Raw genomic sequence first — 20000 nt, 5'->3', positions numbered from 1 at the left:
TACTTGTCCAAACTTGTGTGAGGGAGGGAAACACAACTGACTTCCTGTTTTAACATCTGCTGTTTCTGCTGTTTTCAGCTGCTCTCAGAGACAAAATGGCTTCCATGTCAGAGGAGGATTCTGCTGTTTGGTCTGTAATGAAGTCTTTAGAGATCCTGTTGTTCGGTCATGTAGCCACAGCTTCTGTAGAGAAGATTAAAAAGACCAGAACCACCTCGTAACCTGGAGTTAAAGAAACTGCGTGAGAGTTTCTTACAGCAGAGAGATCGGAGAATTTCAGAGGCTCTCTGCAGTCTGCACTCTGAGAAACTCAAACTCTTCTGTCTGGACCATCAGCAGCCAGTGTGTCTCGTCTATAGAGATTCAGAAACACACTCCAACCACAGATTCAGACCCATCGATGAAGCTGCATAACAATGCAAGAAGAAACTTCAGGAAACTCTGGAGCCCTTAAAGGAGAAGTTACAGTGAAGTGTGATCAAACAGCAGAACACCTGAAGGTCCAGGCCCGACGCACAGAGACCCAGATTAAGGATCAGTTTAAGAAGCTTCACCAGTTTCAAGAAGAGGAAGAGGAGGCCAGGATGGCTGCACTGAGGGAGGAAGAGGAGCAGAAGAGTCAGAGGATGAAGGAGAAGATGGAGGCTCTGAGCAGAGAGATAGCAGCTCTTTCAGACACAGTCAGAGCCACAGAGGAGCAGCTGAGAGCTGAAGACGTCTCATTCCTGATCAACTACAAGGCTGCAGTGGGAAGAGTCCAGCAGAGCCCCCTGCTGGAGGATCCACAGCTGCTCTCAGGAGCTCTGATAGACGAGGCCAAACACCTGGGCAACCTGAGCTTCAACATCTGGAACAAGATGAAGGAGATGGTCTCCTACACTCGTGTAATTCTGGACCCAAACACTGCTGGTTCAAGACTCATCCTATCTGAAGATCTGACCAGTGTGAGACGAGGAGAGGAACAGCAGCTTCCTGATAATCCAGAGAGGATTGATATTTACTTCTCTGTCCTGGGCTCTGACGGCTTTAAAAGGATCACACTGTAGGATTCTCGTAGGGTACAGATTTGATCATTGGCAAATTATCAAAGAGGTTTTATCAATATTAATAAAGTTATGAATATGGTTATTAATAACTTTATCAAATCGACAAACAATCAAAAACGGGGCACCACCCTGCAAGTCAGGGACCAATAATCAAACTGTGGAACAGTCTCATTCTGTGGTAATCCTTTAAAAAGGAATTAAAGGAAGGGGTGAATCCAAGCACGGACCTGATTGACCAGCAATTATTACAACAAGTACACAAATAATCACAAGCAACTGCTAATTAAGCATAATAAGATTTATTAGCGTCACAATTATCGGTGGCTAATCAATAATCCTTCACTAATAAACTCATATACCTTTTTACAATATCACAACCAAAACAAAGCAAAACAAGCAGCATGTGTCATGGACACGTCTGTGGGTGTGGGTGTGTGTGTGTGTGAGAGAGGAGGGGCATGTCGACCTGTATTTCTAACACAAAACAACTCCAAAAATGGTTACTCCTGTGAGCTGCACAAAACTATTTGGCCTCAAGAGGGCGGTAGTGGTGCTGCGTGCACGAGGAGGGGCTGAAGAAGCCGGGGGTTGCTAGGCAACGCGCACGCTTAGTCGGTATTGTAGCTAGTTCCTGTGTTAGCTCTGTCCGAACGTAAGCAGACTCCACGTGTGAAGCTAGCCTGCAGCGTTAGCTCGGGAGCTACGCGGCTAGCCTGTGGGTGTGTGTTAGAGAGAGAAGAAAGAGAAGAAGAATAAAGAAAAAAGGCACTCTGATCTGTAGTTATCGATAATGACCCAGTTCCCCTCAGCCACTCAGGTCTGGGCTAACGTGTGGTTTAGGACAGACTGAGACTTTGTTTTGCTGAGGAGAACGTCACTATAACTAATTCAGTGACTAACAGCTGATTTTCGCGATTCTATCGCAGACAGTAACTAAACTCCTGAAAGGAGTGGTTTAAGCAGGTAGCGATTACAGTTATACCCAGCTACTTAACACAACATAAATCAACGAGTATAGTGATCAATTTATACATTCACAGCACAGATTAATAATCACATATGGACCAGTACATGATTAAATCAGATCACATTAATGGCAACAATGGTAGCTAACCCCTTTTGCTCATTAATAAACACACTACTTATCTCTGCCCAGACGTAAGCCTTCTTACGGTGTGTTCAGTCCGTTTGTTTCTGTCCAGAAATGAAACAGAACGGGTCCCCTGGCTCGTCAGCAGCCACGGAGAAACTTCCTCAAAAAAAAGCAGCAAGGGGCAAGTTAGTCGACTTTGAGAAGAAAACGTTGTTTGTCCTTCTCACTGCAGATATGAAAACACTGGTGTGTTTTCAAGGATCCACCGAAATAAAATCCACATTCTCCAGAAAATGGAAGTTTAGCACAAGCGCTTGCGCGCCTCCTTTCAGCAACCGAGTTGCAACGGAAGACGGGGGAGTTTCCTAGGGTCAGGTTATTTATAGGTCAAAACCCACCTGCTGTGTTTATGGTCCCGCTGAACCAATAGGAAGACTCAAAACTCTTGAAAGGGTGAAAACTACACTTTTGTAGTCATTTGACTTCCTGCCAGTTGTGAGGAGTTTCCCTTCTGGCTGGCATTTCGCATAGAGGTGTGAATTATCCCGGCTTTGGGGTTTACATGGAGGCCAAGATTCCTTTGTCTTGGTCACATGTTCCTTTGTCTCTGAGCACATGTGTGTCCTGTATCCAGAGGTCAGTTTAATCTGAGGCCTTTTGGTTAAAATCAGATTTAACCAGACTCTTGGTACCCAACAACACCAACTTATTGGGACTTTGTCTTATTCCCCGTATCCCCCAGAGTTAGATGAGTCCATACATACCCTTCTCATCTCATCTCAATGTAGCCTAGCTTAGCACAGATCCTGGAGGTAACCGGCTCCATCTAGCCTACTGCTCCCAATAAGTGACAAAATAACCCCAACATTTTCCTATTTCCATTTTGTGATTTTTATAGTCACAGCGTGTACGAATAACAAGGTCACATGACACACAGCCATTTTCTAACCGTATACATACTGGGAACTATATTCTCAGAAAGGCGAAGCACTGCTACTCTCTGCTACTTGGGCGGAGTGATATGCTTGCAGCACCTGAGGAGCCCCGAGCAGAGAGTAGCAGTGCAGGGACTCACAGCTGGGATGTCGAAGTTGGAGACAGTGAAGTCTGGTCACTGGGTGTGTTAGCAGAGTCTGTGGAGTAGAGGATGGATACCCGAACCGAGCCCGACGGTACCCGACAAGACCTGACGGGCTGGGCCGGATTTGGACATATATTTAGAAATTATGTTCGGGTGCGGGTCGGGCTCAGTCACATCAGCGCGATAAGGCATTGAACATTTTATATTTAAAACAGCTTATTATGTAGGTGTGCGCCTGTGTTAACGTGTGCTTGTTGCCCCGTGTGCGCTGATGACCTCATCTGTTGACATCTCTGAATGCCTTCCTCCAGCTGCTTAATAAAAGCTCTCACACAAACACACGGACATGAGTCATTAGTATGAGAAAAAAAATTAGATTTTAACTGGGTCAGGCTCAGACAAATATCTTAATGCCTGTCTGACACGGGCCGGGCTAGGTTACTGCTCTGTCGGATGCGGGCCGGGCTCGGACAGAAAAATGCGGCCCAATCCGCACTCTAGTCCAGAGGAAGAGAGACATACGGTCTGGATTTTGGACATTGCGGTTCTTCTCTGGAGGTAAATACTCAGCAGCTCCAGACACTGTTCTCAGAGTAAAGAAGCAGCTCCGGAGGATCAGAGTGACTCTGGACTGGAACAGAGGAAATCTGTGGTTCTCTGATCCTGATACTAAAGGCAGCTACACACCGAGCCGATAATTGGCCGTTGGACAGTCTGGCGAAGTTGGTGACTCGAGTCTGTGCGGTGTGTTCCGTGCCGTCATCCATCCGAGGGGCTGTCGGCCTTCATTGTGGCCGACCTGACATGTTCAGTCGGCGGCAGGGCAATCGGGACTCACCTAGAAATGGCGAGCAGGATGAGGTGACTAGAGTCTCTCAAAATCTGAGTAAAATCTTTTGAACTGACCTTTGTTGATCCGAAATGAATACAGATTCAGCAACTGCATCACAGCCTTTTTCTCTCATAAAATGTTTTCAGAAACATGTTTCAGTGAACTATTTTAGTACAATATGAGATTGGATTCTGAACAAGACGCCATGACAGTCTGGCTTTGAATTTCTGGAGAAAAACTGCCGGTTTTCATTTTTGGGCAACAATCCAGAGTAGCGCCGCCTGCTGTTATGGAGATGTATTGCGTTGTCTCTTCGGTGTGTTCTGAGGAACTTTTTGGACCAACTCGGGGAGACTGATCAGTCACACTGGCTTTACTGCCGACTGGTTGGTGTGTAACTGTGTTAAAGGTCGTGACACACCAAACAGATGGCAGAAAAGGCAGTTGGACTGATCAGTCTCCCCCACACCTGCCAACACTCCCGGGTTTCTCACGTTTTTTAGCCCTGTCTCTCTCTATGTCCCGGACCCGTCCCGGTTTGTTATTTCTACCGGAAAACTCCTTTATAAATAATCAGACAAATATGTTTGTCTAATGTTAACCAGTTGCCAGATCTTGTAGGAAACACATCCTATTCACACAATCCACCATATACGATGTTCAACCCATTTGTTACCTCAACCTGGCAACCTCTAACCCTCAACCTGCTACGTCCAGCTATGCCCTGCTACACCCTGCTACACCCTGCTACGTCCTGCAGTGCCCTGCTATGCCATGAACTACTACAACTACTATTTCTAGTTACTGATCCATTATCTTTATTGTGAGTATTATTGCCACTGTTCATCACACCCCCAACCGGCACCATCAGACACCTCCTACCAAGAGCCTGGGTCTGTCCCGTCAGACACCTCCTACCAAGAGCCTGGGTCTGTCCCGTCAGACACCTCCTACCAAGAGCCTGGGTCTGTCCCGTCAGACACCTCCTACCAAGAGCCTGGGTCTGTCCCGTCAGACACCTCCTACCAAGAGCCTGGGTCTGTCCCGTCAGACACCTCCTACCAAGAGCCTGGGTCTGTCCCGTCAGACACCTCCTACCAAGAGCCTGGGTCTGTCCCATCAGACACCTCCTACCAAGAGCCTGGGTCTGTCCCGTCAGACACTCCCTACCAAGAGTCTGTTCCATCAGACACCTCCTACCAAGAGCCTGGGTCTGTCCCACCTCCTACCAAGAGCCTGGGTCTGTCCCACCTCCTACCAAGAGCCTGGGTCTGTCCCATCAGACACCTCCTACCAAGAGCCTGGGTCTGTCCCACCTCCTACCAAGAGCCTGGGTCTGTCCCGTCAGACACCTCCTACCAAGAGCCTGGGTCTGTCCCATCAGACACCTCCTACAAAGAGCCTGGGTCTGTCCCATCAGACACCTCCTACCAAGAGCCTGGGTCTGTCCCACCTCCTACCAAGAGCCTGGGTCTGTCCCGTCAGACACCTCCTACCAAGAGCCTGGGTCTGTCCCGTCAGACACCCCCTACCAAGAGCCTGGGTCTGTCCCATCAGACACCTCCTACCAAGACACCTCCTACCAAGAGCCTGGGTCTGTCCCAGACAACTCCTACCAAGAGCCTGGGTCTGTCCCATCAGACACCTCCTACAAAGAGCCTGGGTCTGTCCCAGGTTTCTTCTTAAACAGGAGTTTTTCCTCGCCATTGTCGCACTGAATGCTTGCTCTCAAGGGAATTACTGGAATTGTTGGGTCTTTGTAAATCATAGAGTGTGGTCTAGACCTACTCTATCTGTAAAGTGTCCTAAGATAACTCTTGTTATGAATTTATACTATAAATAAAACGTAATTGAATATGCATGTTAATTATGTAAATATGGATATTTGGTTGAAACATTTCTATTGATGTTCTATCTGTCAAAGACAGACAGGTACCTTCAGACAGACAGACAGACAGGGATCTCCAGACAGACAGACAGACAGACAGACAGACAGGTACCTTCAGGTCTCGATGGACAACACCCATCTGGTGACAATGCAGCACCGCCTCCAAAATCTGCTGGATACAGTGACTGTGAACAGAAGTCAGAGGTCATGTTTACACCTCCTCTCAGTCTGTAGCAACACAACTGGGGTCAAAGGTTGATGTGTTTCCTACCTGGCGTCAGCTTCACTGTAATATTCTCTGGCTACAATATCTTCAAATAACTCTCCTCCTGTTACCCTGAGAGAGAGACACACATGTTATAGTAGTTAGTGACATACATCATACTAGTTAGTGACACATGTTATACTAGTTAGTGACATACATCATACTAGTTAGTGACACATGTTATACTAGTTAGTGACACATGTTATACTAGATAGTGACATACATCATACTAGTTAGTGACACAAGTTATACTAGTTAGTGACATACATCATACTAGTTAGTGACACATGTTATACTAGTTAGTGACATACATCATACTAGTTAGTGACACATGTTATACTAGTTAGTGACATACATCATACTAGTTAGTGACACATGTTATACTAGTTAGTGACATACATCATACTAGTTAGTGACACATGTTATACTAGTTAGTGACATACATCATACTAGTTAGTGACACATGTTATACTACTTAGTGACACATGTTATACTAGTTAGTGACATACATCATACTAGTTAGTGACACATGTTATACTAGTTAGTGACACATGTTATACTAGTTAGTGACATACATCATACTAGTTAGTGACATGTTATACTAGTTAGTGACATATATCCTACTAGTTAGTGACACATGTTATACTAGTTAGTGACATACATCATACTAGTTAGTTACATACATAATACTAGTTACTAGTTAGGCACCTTTAATATTAGTGAAACCATGCAGGAACTCATAGTGCACCTTTAATATTAGTGAAACCATGCAGGAACTCATAGTGCACCTTTAATATTAGTAAAACCATGCAGGAACTCATAGCGCACCTTTAATATTAGTGAAACCATGCAGGAACTCATAGTGCACCTTTAATATTAGTGAAACCATGCAGGAACTCATAGTGCACCTTTAATATTAGTGAAACCATGCAGGAACTCATAGCGCACCTTTAATATTAGTGAAACCATGCAGGAAGTCATAGTGCACCTTTAATATTAGTGAAACCACGCAGGAACTCATAGTGCACCTTTAATATTAGTGAAACCATGCAGGAACTCATAGGGCACCTTTAATATTAGTGAAACCATGCAGGAACTCATAGGGCACCTTTAATATTAGTGAAACCATGCAGGAACTCATAGTGCACCTTTAATCAACATATTTGTGTAATAAAACCAAGACTTTTAACTTAATACCGAGTCACAAAATAGTGAGCTAATAGAGCCGCAGCAGAGACAAAGTAGCACTGTTTTTAATACATAAACTTCATTGGTTGTCGGTAAAATAAAACACAAATACAGATAATCTATCACACACAGACACACACACAGGTACGCACACGCACACGCACTCACACTCACACACACATACACATACACACACACACAGACACACACACACAGGTACGCACACGCACACACACACGCACTCACACTCACACACACATACACATACACACACACACAGACACACACACACACAGGTACGCACACGCACACACACACACACACGTCACGCACACACACACACACACACACACACACACACGGTACACACACACGCATGCATGCACACACACACACACACACACACACACACACACACACACACACACACACACACACACACACACACACACACACACACACACATACACGGGTATATAAGCCCGAAAAAGCTACCTCTCCTTATGACCTGTCTCTCTTAGTTACGCTGTTATAGTTACGCTGTTATAGTTCTAGACTGCCGGGGACTTCCTTCCTTCCTTTGACACACTGAGCTGCTCTCTCCTCTCCCTTTCTATTACTTTTACTATCACTATTTGTGTGTATCCCGTCCCAGAAATGCTTGTTACTAATCCTAGCTTCTGGGGAGTTTACTCCCCGGAGTCCTTATGTTTTTCCCCAGCGTATTTCCTTGGAGAACGTTGGCACCAAGATCCTGGTTCCAGCTGTCGCCGTGGTCCTGCTGCACTCCCTGCCGAGCTCAGCGGTGCCCTGCAATGTCATGCTGCTTCCTGCTGAACCCTGCAGCTTCCTGCTGAACCCTGCTGCTTCCTGCTGAACCCTGCTGCTTCCTGCTGAACCCTGCAGCTTCCGGCTGAACCCTGCTGCTTCCTGCTGAACCCTGCAGCTTCCTGCTGAACCCTGCTGCTTCCTGCTGAACCCTGCTGCTTCCTGCAGCTTCCTGCTGAACCCTGCAGCTTCCTGCTGAACCCTGCAGCTTCCTGCTGAACCCTGCAGCTTCCTGATGAACCCTGCTGCTTCCTTCTGAACCCTGCAGCTTCCTGCTGAACCCTGCAGCTTCCTGCTGAACCCTGCTGCTTCCTGCTGAACCCTGCAGCTTCCGGCTGAACCCTGCTGCTTCCTGCTGAACCCTGCTGCTTCCTGCAGCTTCCTGCTGAACCCTGCAGCTTCCTGCTGAACCCTGCAGCTTCCTGATGAACCCTGCTGCTTCCTTCTGAACCCTGCTGCTTCCTTCTGAACCCTGCTGCTTCCTGCTGAACCCTGCAGCTTCCTGATGAACCCTGCTGCTTCCTGATGAACCCTGCTGCTTCCTTCTGAACCCTGCTGCTTCCTTCTGAACCCTGCTGCTTCCTGCTGAACCCTGCAGCTTCCTGCTGAACCCTGCAGCTTCCTGATGAACCCTGCTGCTTCCTGCTGAACCCTGCTGCTTCCTGCTGAACCCTGCTGCTTCCTGCTGAACCCTGCTGCTTCCTGCTGAACCCTGCAGCTTCCTGCTGAACCCTGCAGCTTCCTGCTGAACCCTGCTGCTTCTTGCTGAACCCTGCTGCTTCCTGCTGAAGCCTGCTGCTTCCTGCTGAACCCTGCTGCTTCCTGCTGAACCCTGCTGCTTCCTGCTGAACCCTGCTGCTTCCTGCTGAACCCTGCTGCTTCCTGCTGAACCCTGCTACTTCCTGCTGAACCCTGCTGCTTCCTGCTGAACCCTGCTGCTTCCTGCTGAACCCTGCAGCTTCCTGCTGAACCCTGCTGCTTCCTGCTGAACCCTGCTGCTTCCTGCTGAACCCTGCTGCTTCCTGCTGCTTCTTGCTGAACCCTGCTGCTTCGTGCTGAACCCTGCTGCTTCCTGCTGCTTCTTGCTGAACCCTGCAGCTTCCTGCTGAACCCTGCTGCTTCCTGCTGAACCCTGCTGCTTCCTGCTGAACCCTGCTGCTTCCTGCTGCTTCTTGCTGAACCCTGCTACTTCCTGCTGAACCCTGCTGCTTCCTGCTGAACCCTGCTGCTTCCTGCTGAACCCTGATACTTCCTGCTGAACCCTGCAGCTTCCTGCTGAACCCTGCTGCTTCCTGCTGAACCCTGCTGCTTCCTGCTGAACCCTGCTGCTTCCTGCTGAACCCTGCTGCTTCCTGCTGAACCCTGCTGCTTCCTGCTGAACCCTGCAGCTTCCCGCTACATCCAGTCACTGTTCCATTATTAATGTGACTATTATCGCCACTGTTCATCATATCCCCAACCGGCCCGTCAGACACCTCCTACCAAGAGCCTGGGTCTGTCCGAGGTTTCTTCCCAAGAGGGAGTTTTTCCTCGCCACTGTCGCACTGCTTGATCTTGAGGGAATTACTGTAATTGTTGGAATTGTTGGGGCTTTGTAAATTATAGAGTGTGGTCTAGACCTACTCTATCTGTAAAGTGTCTCGAGATAACTCTTGTTATGATTTGATACTATAAATAAAATTGAATTGAATACACAAACACACACACACAAAAACACATGCACACAGACACATACACGCACACAAACAAAGGGGTACACACGTACACATGCACACACACACACACACATACACACACATACATACACACACAAAAACACATGCACACAGACGCACAAACACACACAGATGCACACATAACATAAAGAACAGAGCGTCACTCACAGGTCGAAGATGAGGTAATGATGCAACTCCTCCGAAATGCTGTCATGTAGCCGGACTGAAAGAAAGAAAGAAAGAAAGAAAGAAAGAAAGAAAGAAAGAAAGAAAGAAAGAAAGAAAGAAAGAAAGCAAGCATCATTAAAAATCCCCCGAAAAAACTTAAAAAGACAAGAAAACAGGGGTTGTAGCCCCCCATCCCCGGTCTAGCTAGATCCGGTGTGGTGTTGTAGTTTTTCTAACGTTACTAGTTGTTGCAACAGCATGTGAAAAAACTACAGAGTTTGCTCGGCCAAAAAGAACGTTAATCTCACGATAAAAAACACTGATGCCGTTAACAACGCGTTTAACTGACAGCACTATATTATATTATATATTATATACCACTTAAAAATACCCAATGACACACAACAACATCGTTTCTATCAGTTGTAGTCAAGACCACCTTTGTCAAGTCCAAGACCAGGACTAGTCGAGACCAAGACAAGACCGAGAACAAGAACAGGACTAGTCGAGACCAAGACAAGACCGAGTCCAAGACCAGGACTAGTCGAGACCAAGAACAAGACCAGGACTAGTCGAGACCAAGACAAGACCGAGAACAAGACCAGGACTAGTCGAGAACAAGACCAGGACTAGTCGAGACCAAGACAAGACCGAGAACAAGACCAGGACTAGTCGAGACCGGGAACAAGACCAGGACTAGTCGAGAACAAGACCAGGACTAGTCGAGACCAAGACAAGACCGAGAACAAGACCAGGACTAGTCGAGAACAAGACCAGGACTAGTCGAGACCAAGACAAGACCGAGAACAAGACCAGGACTAGTCGAGACCGAGAACAAGACCAGGACTAGTCGAGACCAAGACAAGACCGAGAACAAGACCAGGACTAGTCGAGACCAAGACAAGACCGAGTCCAAGACCAGGACTAGTCGAGACCAAGAAAAGACTGAGTCCAGGACAGTATCAAGACAATCATTTCCCCCCCAAGGCACGCAGATACTGGGTGTGCCATGAGAAGATAATCTGGCGTGTGATTGGTTATCAGTGCGTGTCATGAGGAGATAATCTGGCGTGTGATTGGTTATCAGGGCGTGTCATGAGAAGATAATCTGGCGTGTGATTGGTTATCAGGGCGTGTCATGAGAAGATAATCTGGCATGTGATTGGTTATCAGGGCGTGCCATGAGAAGATAATCTGGCATGTGATTGGTTATCAGGGCGTGTCATGAGAAGATAATCTGGCGTGTGATTGGTTATCAGGGCGTGTCATGAGAAGATAATCTGGCGTGTGATTGGTTATCAGGGCGTGCCATGAGAAGATAATCTGGCGTGTGATTGGTTATCAGGGCGTGCCATGAGAAGATAATCTGGCGTGTGATTGGTTATCAGGGCGTGCCATGAGAAGATAATCTGGCATGTGATTGGTTATCATGTGGCCAGTGTTTCACTTTCCCTCCAATATTACTATAAACATAATAAAGACACCTGGACTCGCTCGATGCCAAAAGCCATATTTTGGCAAGACCAGTGGCAGAGGCCGAGACAAGTCCAAGTCCAAATACCAGAAACACTACTACAGTACTACAGTACTACAGTACTACAGTACTACAGTCCTGCTTTCTATTATATATTTGATCTATTTTGAATTGTCATCTGGCTGTCATCTAGCTGATTGGCTGCAAACAGGAGACATTTGAAGCTGTGGTGGAGAAGAGGTCACTGAACAAACTGTTACCTATCCTGGATAACCCCGACCACCCTCTCGACCCTCCTCCCCCCCACTGGTCCAACAGAGGAGAACCTTCTCTAAGAGGCTCCGACAGCTTCGATGTCCCATGGACCACTACAGGAAATCATTCCTACACCGGCCATCAAAGTTTTTAACACTTCATCACTGAGTGGGAGATAAGACTCATATACATCACAACTGCACTGAATGCACCTCGCACAACCTTGCACAATAGGTTTATCTACATCCTATCATTACTGGGGAAACAGTTGTACATTTTATTTACAAATTGTATATATTTTAAATATTGCTTGTGTAGTATTCAATTATTTAATGTATATTGTTTCCTATTATTTAATGTATACTCTGTATGTGAGCTGTGTGTCTGATATTTTGCTGCTGCAACACAGTTCTATCTATCTATATATCTATCTATCTATCTATCTATCGGTTTTTCGTCTTCACATAGGATACATAAAAGGAATTCTACCGTAAATTGGTGCATAAAAGTGTATCAGAATACAGGAAATGTCTTGGACGCTCAAAATAACCCTGGGGGAGGACACCCAGACCCCCCACTATGATATGCACCCTCCCACCCAAAGGCAGATTCTGGCCCATATATATATAGGCCAATATATTCATTTACAGTACAGTATACCCACTACAATACATTAGACTACACCACTAGAAACGTGAATATAGGTCATAATTAATGCTAGTCTCGACCAATAACAGGGCTTTACTTTTTGTAATTTTATGGACAAATTCCTGAAAACAGCCGTGTTTAAAGAGGCAGTTCGGTTGGTGAAGTGGTGACATATTTCATGCATTCATGCATCAGCCGTGGTTTCACTTTCCTGAGATGTAAAATGAAGACTGAACATAGAGAGGAAGAGGAGCAGTTTCACTGCAGCAGAAAAGTCTCCAAACTGATCAGTACAGAAGTCTAACAGGCTGTGGAAACGCTGGATTTATTGTATAATAGGAAGCTGCACACACACACACACACACACACACACACACACACACACACACACACAAACACAAATCCCATTGCTGTACTGTGTAGGAGTTTTTCGAGAGAAAAACCTGATTATTTCTTTCTGAGTGCTTTCACACAGGTGTGTGTGTGTGTGTGTGTGTGTGTGTGGGAGGAGAGAGGGTTTTGATGCCTTCACCTAAGGACACTGTTGCCTAGCAACACACACACACTGAATTGCATAACACTCCTCGGTATCTGTGGAGCATCGGCTGCCCACACAGAGCTCTGATTGGACGCTTGGCTCAGCTGCAGCCTCCTGATTGGCTGCTTGGGTCCACGTGAGGTCACATTTGAACATCTGACTGATCCTGGTTCAGTTTGTTTCACTGTAATGAAAAACTGTTTGTTTTGTTTTCTGTCTGAAGGGTGTTAAAGATGAAGAGCAGAAATAGAACGCTATCGAGCTTTTATTGTGAAATAAACAGAACGCTGTCAGGCTTTTATTGTGAAATAAACAGAACGCTGTCAGGCTTTTATTGTGAAATAAACCGAATGCTATCGAGCTTTTATTGTTAAATAAACAGAATGCTGTCGGGCTTTTATTGTGAAATAAACCGAATGCTATCGAGCTTTTATTGTGAAATATACAGAACGCTATCGAGCTTTTATTGTGAAATAAACAGAACGCTGTCAGGCTTTTATTGTGAAATAAACCGAATGCTATCGAGCTTTTATTGTTAAATAAACAGAATGCTGTCGGGCTTTTATTGTGAAATAAACCGAATGCTATCGAGCTTTTATTGTGAAATATACAGAACGCTATCGAGCTTTTATTGTGAAATCAACAGAACGCTGTCGGGCTTTTATTGTGGAAATAATAACAGGAAGTTGCAGAAGACAAAATGGCAAGAATGTAGAATCAGCGGTTAGGTGAGTCTCTTTTACCGCATTTTTGTCACTTTTTTAAACAGACGGTCATTTTGTTGACGTTTTTCTACACTTTCCTCGGCTCCTCGCCGTTTTTTGTCCTCGGGGTCAAAATGTGACCCATTTCCAAACAGTTTCTATATCGGAAATTTGGGTTTTCTTTCAAACAAATTGTCCAAAAAAATATAACGAGGATGGTTCCCTACAACACTCAACACAGTTGAGGAGGGCTCTACACCAATCACAACCGTTGAGGAGGGCTCTACACCAATCACAACCGTTGAGGAGGGCTCTACACCAATCACAACCGTTGAGGAGGGCTCTACACCAATCACAACCGTTGAGGAGGGACACCAATCACAACCGTTGAGGAGGAACACCAATCACAACCGTTGAGGAGGGCTCTACACCAATCACAACCGTTGAGGAGGACTCTACACCAATCACCAATCTCACACCAATCACAACGTTGAGGAGGGCTCTACACCAATCACAACCGTTGAGGAGGGCTCTACACCAATCACAACCGTTGAGGAGGGCTCTACACCAATCACAACCATTGAGGAGGGCTCTACACCAATCACAACCATCGAGGAGGGCTCTACACCAATCACAACCATTGAGGCGGGCTTTACACCAATCACTAATCAAGATATCTGCCTAATATCTGCCTAACTTGCCCAATATCTGCCTAATATTTCCCTAATATTTATCTAATATTTGCCTAACATCTGCCTAATATCTGCTTAACTTGCCTAATATCTTCCTAGTTTCTGCCTAATATCTGCCTAGTATTTGCCTAATATCTGCCTAATATTTGCCTAATATCTGCCTAATATCTGCAGAACTTGCCTAATATCTGCCTAATAACTACCTAGTATTTGCCTAATATCTATCTAATATCTGCCTAAGATCTGCCTAATATCTGCCTAATATTTGCCTAACTTGCCCAATAGCTGCCTAATATCTGCAGAAATTGCCTAATATCTGCCTAATAACTACCTAGTATTTGCCTAATATCTATCTAATATCTGCCTAACATCTTCCTAACATCTGCCTAATATTTGCCTAATATCTGCCTAATATTTGCCTAATATCTGCCTGTACTGCCTAAAGCACCGTGAGCTAGTACTCAGAATACTGGTATTAAGTCCAGTGTTGAGGTACTGTCTCTGTTTGTGTGTGTGTCTGTGTGTGTGTTTGTGTGTGTGTGTGTGTGTGTGTGTGTGTGTGTGTGTGTGTGTGTGTGTGTGTGTGTGTGTGTGTGTGTGTGTGTGTGTGTGTGTCTCTGTGTGTGTGCTAACCTTTGACCCCTGTATGTGTATTACTGAGCTCAGATCTGAGGGAGGATGAGAGAGCTCGTCTCCATGGTGATAACAGCTCCTCATCAATTAGTAACCACGCTCCGGCTGCCGTTGGCAACGCCGACACACACGCAACTCATCTTCATCATCTTCATCATCATCATCAGCAGCCAAACACAAGATACTGTACACACATGTAGTATATGTACACACATGCAGTATATGTACACACATGTAGTATATATACAAACATGCAGTATATGTACACACATGCAGTATATGTACACACATAGTATATGTACACACATGCAGTATATATACACACATGTAGTATATGTACACAGTGTATAGTTACTAGTTACTCCGCTATGTGTGTGTGTGTGTGTGTGTGTGTGTGTGTGTGTGTGTGTGTGTGTGTGTGTGTGTGTGTGTGTGCATGTCTGTGTGTGTGTGTGTGTGTGTGTGTGTGTGTGTGTGTGTGTGTGTGTGTGTGTGTGTGTGTGTGTGTGTGTGTGTGTGTGTGTGTGTATCTGTGTCTGTTTGTGTGTGTGTATCGGGTGTGTGTGTGTGTGTGTGTGTGTGTGTGTGTGTGTGTGTGTGTGTGTGTGTGTTTGCTGTATGTGACAAAAACCTCTCTTCGAGCACCTTTAAGATTTCTGCACACAACACACACGTCTTCACGGCTGATCATTACCACTAAGTACATGTAGTAGTAGTAGTAGTAGTATGTATGTATGTATGTAGTAGTACTAGTAGTATGCTTGTAAGTATGTAGTAGTACTAGTAGTATGTCTGTATGTATGTATGTATGTATGTATGTAGTAGTACTAGTAGTATGCTTGTAAGTATATAGTAGTACTGTATGTGTGTAATGTATGTAGTAGTACTCACCGATGTTGGAGTGCTTCAGCAAACGGCAGATTCTAGCTTCACGGTCCAACTTCTGATGATCTGAAAATACACACACACACAGAGCTCAGAATAACACACACACACACACACACACACACACACACACACACACAGAGCTCAGAATACACACACACACACACACACACAGCTCAGACACACACACACACACACACACACACACACACACACACACACACACAGCTCAGAATAACACACACACACACACAGCTCAGAATAACACACACACACACACACACACACACACACACACACACACACACAGCTCAGAATAACACACACACACACACACACACACACACACACACACACACACACACACACAGCTCAGAATACACACACACACACACACACACACACACACACACACACACACACACAGCTCAGAATAACACACACACACACACACACACACACACACACACACAGAGCTCAGAATAACACACACACACACACAGAGCTCAGAATAACACACACACACACACACACAGCTCAGAATAACACACACACACACACACACACACGGAGCTCAGAATAACACACACACACACACACACACACAGCTCAGAATAACACACACACACACACACACAGAGCTCAGAATAACACACACACACACACACACACACAGAGCTCAGAATAACACACACACACACACACAGAGAGCTCAGAATACACACACACACACACACACACACACACACACACACACACAGCTCAGAATACACACACACACACACAAACACACACACACACACACACAGAGAGCTCAGAATAACACACACACACACACACACACACAGAGCTCAGAATAACACACACACACACACACACACACACACAGAGCTCAGAATAACACACACACACACACACACAGAGCTCAGAATAACACACACACACACACACACACACACACACACAGTGCTCAGAATAACACACACACACACACACACACACAGAGCTCAAAATAACACACACACACACACACACACACACACACACACAGCTCAGAATAACACACACACACACACACACACACACACACACACACACACACAGAGAGCTCAGAATAACACACACACACACACACACACACAGAGCTCAGAATAACACACACACACACACACACACACAGAGCTCAGAATAACACACACACACACACACACACAGAGCTCAGAACACACACACACACACACACACACACACACAGTGCTCAGAATAACACACACACACACACACACACACACAGCTCAGAATAACACACACACACACACACACACACACACACACACACACACACACACAGAGCTCAGAATAACACACACACACACACACACACAGAGAGAGCTCAGAATAACACACACACACACACACACACACACACAGAGCTCAGAATAACACAAACACACACACACAAACACACACACAGAGCTCAGAATAACACACACACACACACAGAGAGCTCAGAATAACACACACACACACACACACACACACACACACACACACACAGAGAGAGCTCAGAACACACACACACACACACAGAATAGCACACACACACACACACACACACACACACACACACACACACAGAGCTCAGAATAACATACACACACACACACACAGACAGAGCTCAGAATAACACACACACACACATACACACAGAGCTCAGAATAACACACACACACACACACACACACACACACACACACATATAGCTCAGAATAACACAAACACACACACACACACACACACAGCTCAGAATAACACACACACACACACACACAGAGGCAGACACACACACACACACACACACACACAGACAGGCGCACACACACACACACACACAGAGCTCAGAATAACAACACACACACACACACACACACACACACACACAGCTCAGAATAACACACACACACACACACACAGAGACAGACATACACACACACACACACACACACACACACACACACACACACACACACACAGACAGACAGACACACACACACACACACACACACACACACACACACACACACACAGAGAGACACACACACACACACAGAGCTCAGAATAATACACACACACACACATATGTGCACATGTCACAGTTGCACATGCTCAGTAGGTAAGATGAGCTAGCTAGCTGTTTGTACGATATTATGAGTCCCACGGTGGCCACGCCAAGACCAATCAGCTATCCTAACCTTAACCACTGGAGGTCAAATGCCTAACTCCAACCAATCAGGCTGCTCCGTAGGGCGGGTCTAACACCCCAAATCCTAGAAAATTAGATTTTTTTCATAATATGTGGCACTTTAAAGTTTGGCGTTGCCGTGGAGACTTAAATGGCGTGCTCACCTCTGGCAGAGAGCTTCTTGGTGTTGATGATCTTGGCGGCGTACTCCTGACCCGACAGCACCTTCACACAGCGGCGCACCACAGAAAACGCTCCCCTGGAAACACAGAAGGGAACCAATCAGCTTCTGGCAGACACAGAACAGGAAGTCCTCCTCCGTGCTAGGGGGCGGGACTACAACTCAAACATAGAACTACAAGTCCTGTAGTTTTAGGGAGTTCCGATCACGCTGATGTTTGTTTTTCTGATTGGTCTGGTTTTTATCAGTTATTATGATGAACAGCTGGGATTGACTCCTGATTGGTCGAGTGGGTGTGTGGGCGGGACTTGGATTCCAAGGCAAAATATTCCAACTGTTTTCTAAAAAAAATATTAGATTTTTTAGTCGTATTATGTTTTTTTTTTAAATCAAATTATTATTAAAAAAATATTGCAACTTAAAAATAAAGAATGTAAACTTTCTTCAAATTCTTTTTTATTTCATTTTTTCGTCGTAATATTACTAAATATTAAAAAATAAAAAATATATAAGACATTTTTTTACTTTTTTTTCTTGTACTATCCTGACCTGTATTCTTAAAATATTCCAACATAAAATATATATATTCCAAATCTCGTTATGTTCAAAATACCAAATACGGCCAATCACCACATGGCAGCGGCCGTATTCGGGAGATTTTGGCTTCACTTTGTACAGCAGGAGGATGCCCCCCCAATATTTAGAGAGGGAGATTCTTCCTCAAGCAATATGAAATATAACCCACTTCCCCAAAAGAGGGGCTCCAAACATGCATGAATCACGGGGCCCCCAGTCCCCCCTAATGTTGAAACTCAACCTACCTCCTCTGTGATTGGTGCATACATACCCCCCAAAAAAATGAATGAGAATGAACAATAAATATGTGTTTCATACGAGTCTGTACCGCCACGCCAAGACCCGCCCTTCAACAGCAGCTGGATTGGTTGGGGTTAGGGCCTGACCAATCAGGTTGGGTTGCCTCGCGTAGGCATGGATGCCTTGGCCAATAGCAGCTATTGGAGGGCGGGTCTTGGCGTGGCCAACGTGGGAAAAAGAAATATTGGATCTTCAGACTACGTCATCGTCCAGCGCCGCGGTATCTGGCGCTAGAGTGTGAGGAGTTGGGAGACTCTGTCCCAGTGCATTATGGGAAATGTAGTATCCAGTGTTTTTGGACAAAGTCCCTCACATTGGCTGGCGTTTGACAGAGGAGATGACTGCTTCTGAAGATCACTGTGGGTTAATAATTATTAATAATAATAATAATAATAATAATAATAATAATAATAATAATAAAACAAAATAATAATAATAATAATAATAATAACAATAATAATGATGATATTGATATTGATAATATTGATAATGAAAGTATATATAATTATTTCATTGAGGCGTGAAGTGGAGATTCTCCAGAAATATTTCTGTTTCTCTGGAAGCTGATTCTGCTCTATACCACCCACACACACATTATGTAAGAGACCTGGCATTGTGTGTGTGTGTGTGTGTGTGTGTGTGTGTCTGTGTGTGGGTGTGTCTGTGTGTGGGTGGTGAGTGGGGGGGGTCATGAAGGTGATCCATTATTACAGATAAGAATCAAACATGACAGAAATTAATGTTTAGCAGCTATTGGGAATTATTGGG

At 45.2% G+C, this 20000-nt stretch overlaps 1 protein-coding gene across 2 annotated transcripts in view; it reads right to left on the bottom strand.

Moving 5' to 3' along the window:
• The window catches only part of camk2a (calcium/calmodulin-dependent protein kinase II alpha), a 40923-nt gene that overhangs the window by 20300 nt on the left and 623 nt on the right, over positions 1–20000 (bottom strand). For both annotated transcript variants that reach the window (XM_028594509.1, XM_028594508.1), the window contains exons 2-6: positions 18340–18434; positions 15940–15999; positions 10105–10159; positions 6212–6277; positions 6053–6125 (exon numbers count right to left, since the gene is read on the bottom strand). In XM_028594509.1, coding sequence (XP_028450310.1) covers positions 6053–6125; positions 6212–6277; positions 10105–10159; positions 15940–15999; positions 18340–18434 — 349 coding nt within the window. The remainder of the gene's footprint in view (positions 1–6052; positions 6126–6211; positions 6278–10104; positions 10160–15939; positions 16000–18339; positions 18435–20000) is intronic.

Source organism: Perca flavescens, chromosome 13 (genome assembly GCF_004354835.1).
Source record: "Perca flavescens isolate YP-PL-M2 chromosome 13, PFLA_1.0, whole genome shotgun sequence".
Lineage (NCBI taxonomy): Eukaryota > Metazoa > Chordata > Actinopteri > Perciformes > Percidae > Perca > Perca flavescens.
Note: the sequence above shows the minus strand (reverse complement) of the source record. Positions and strands in the feature narration are given on the sequence as shown.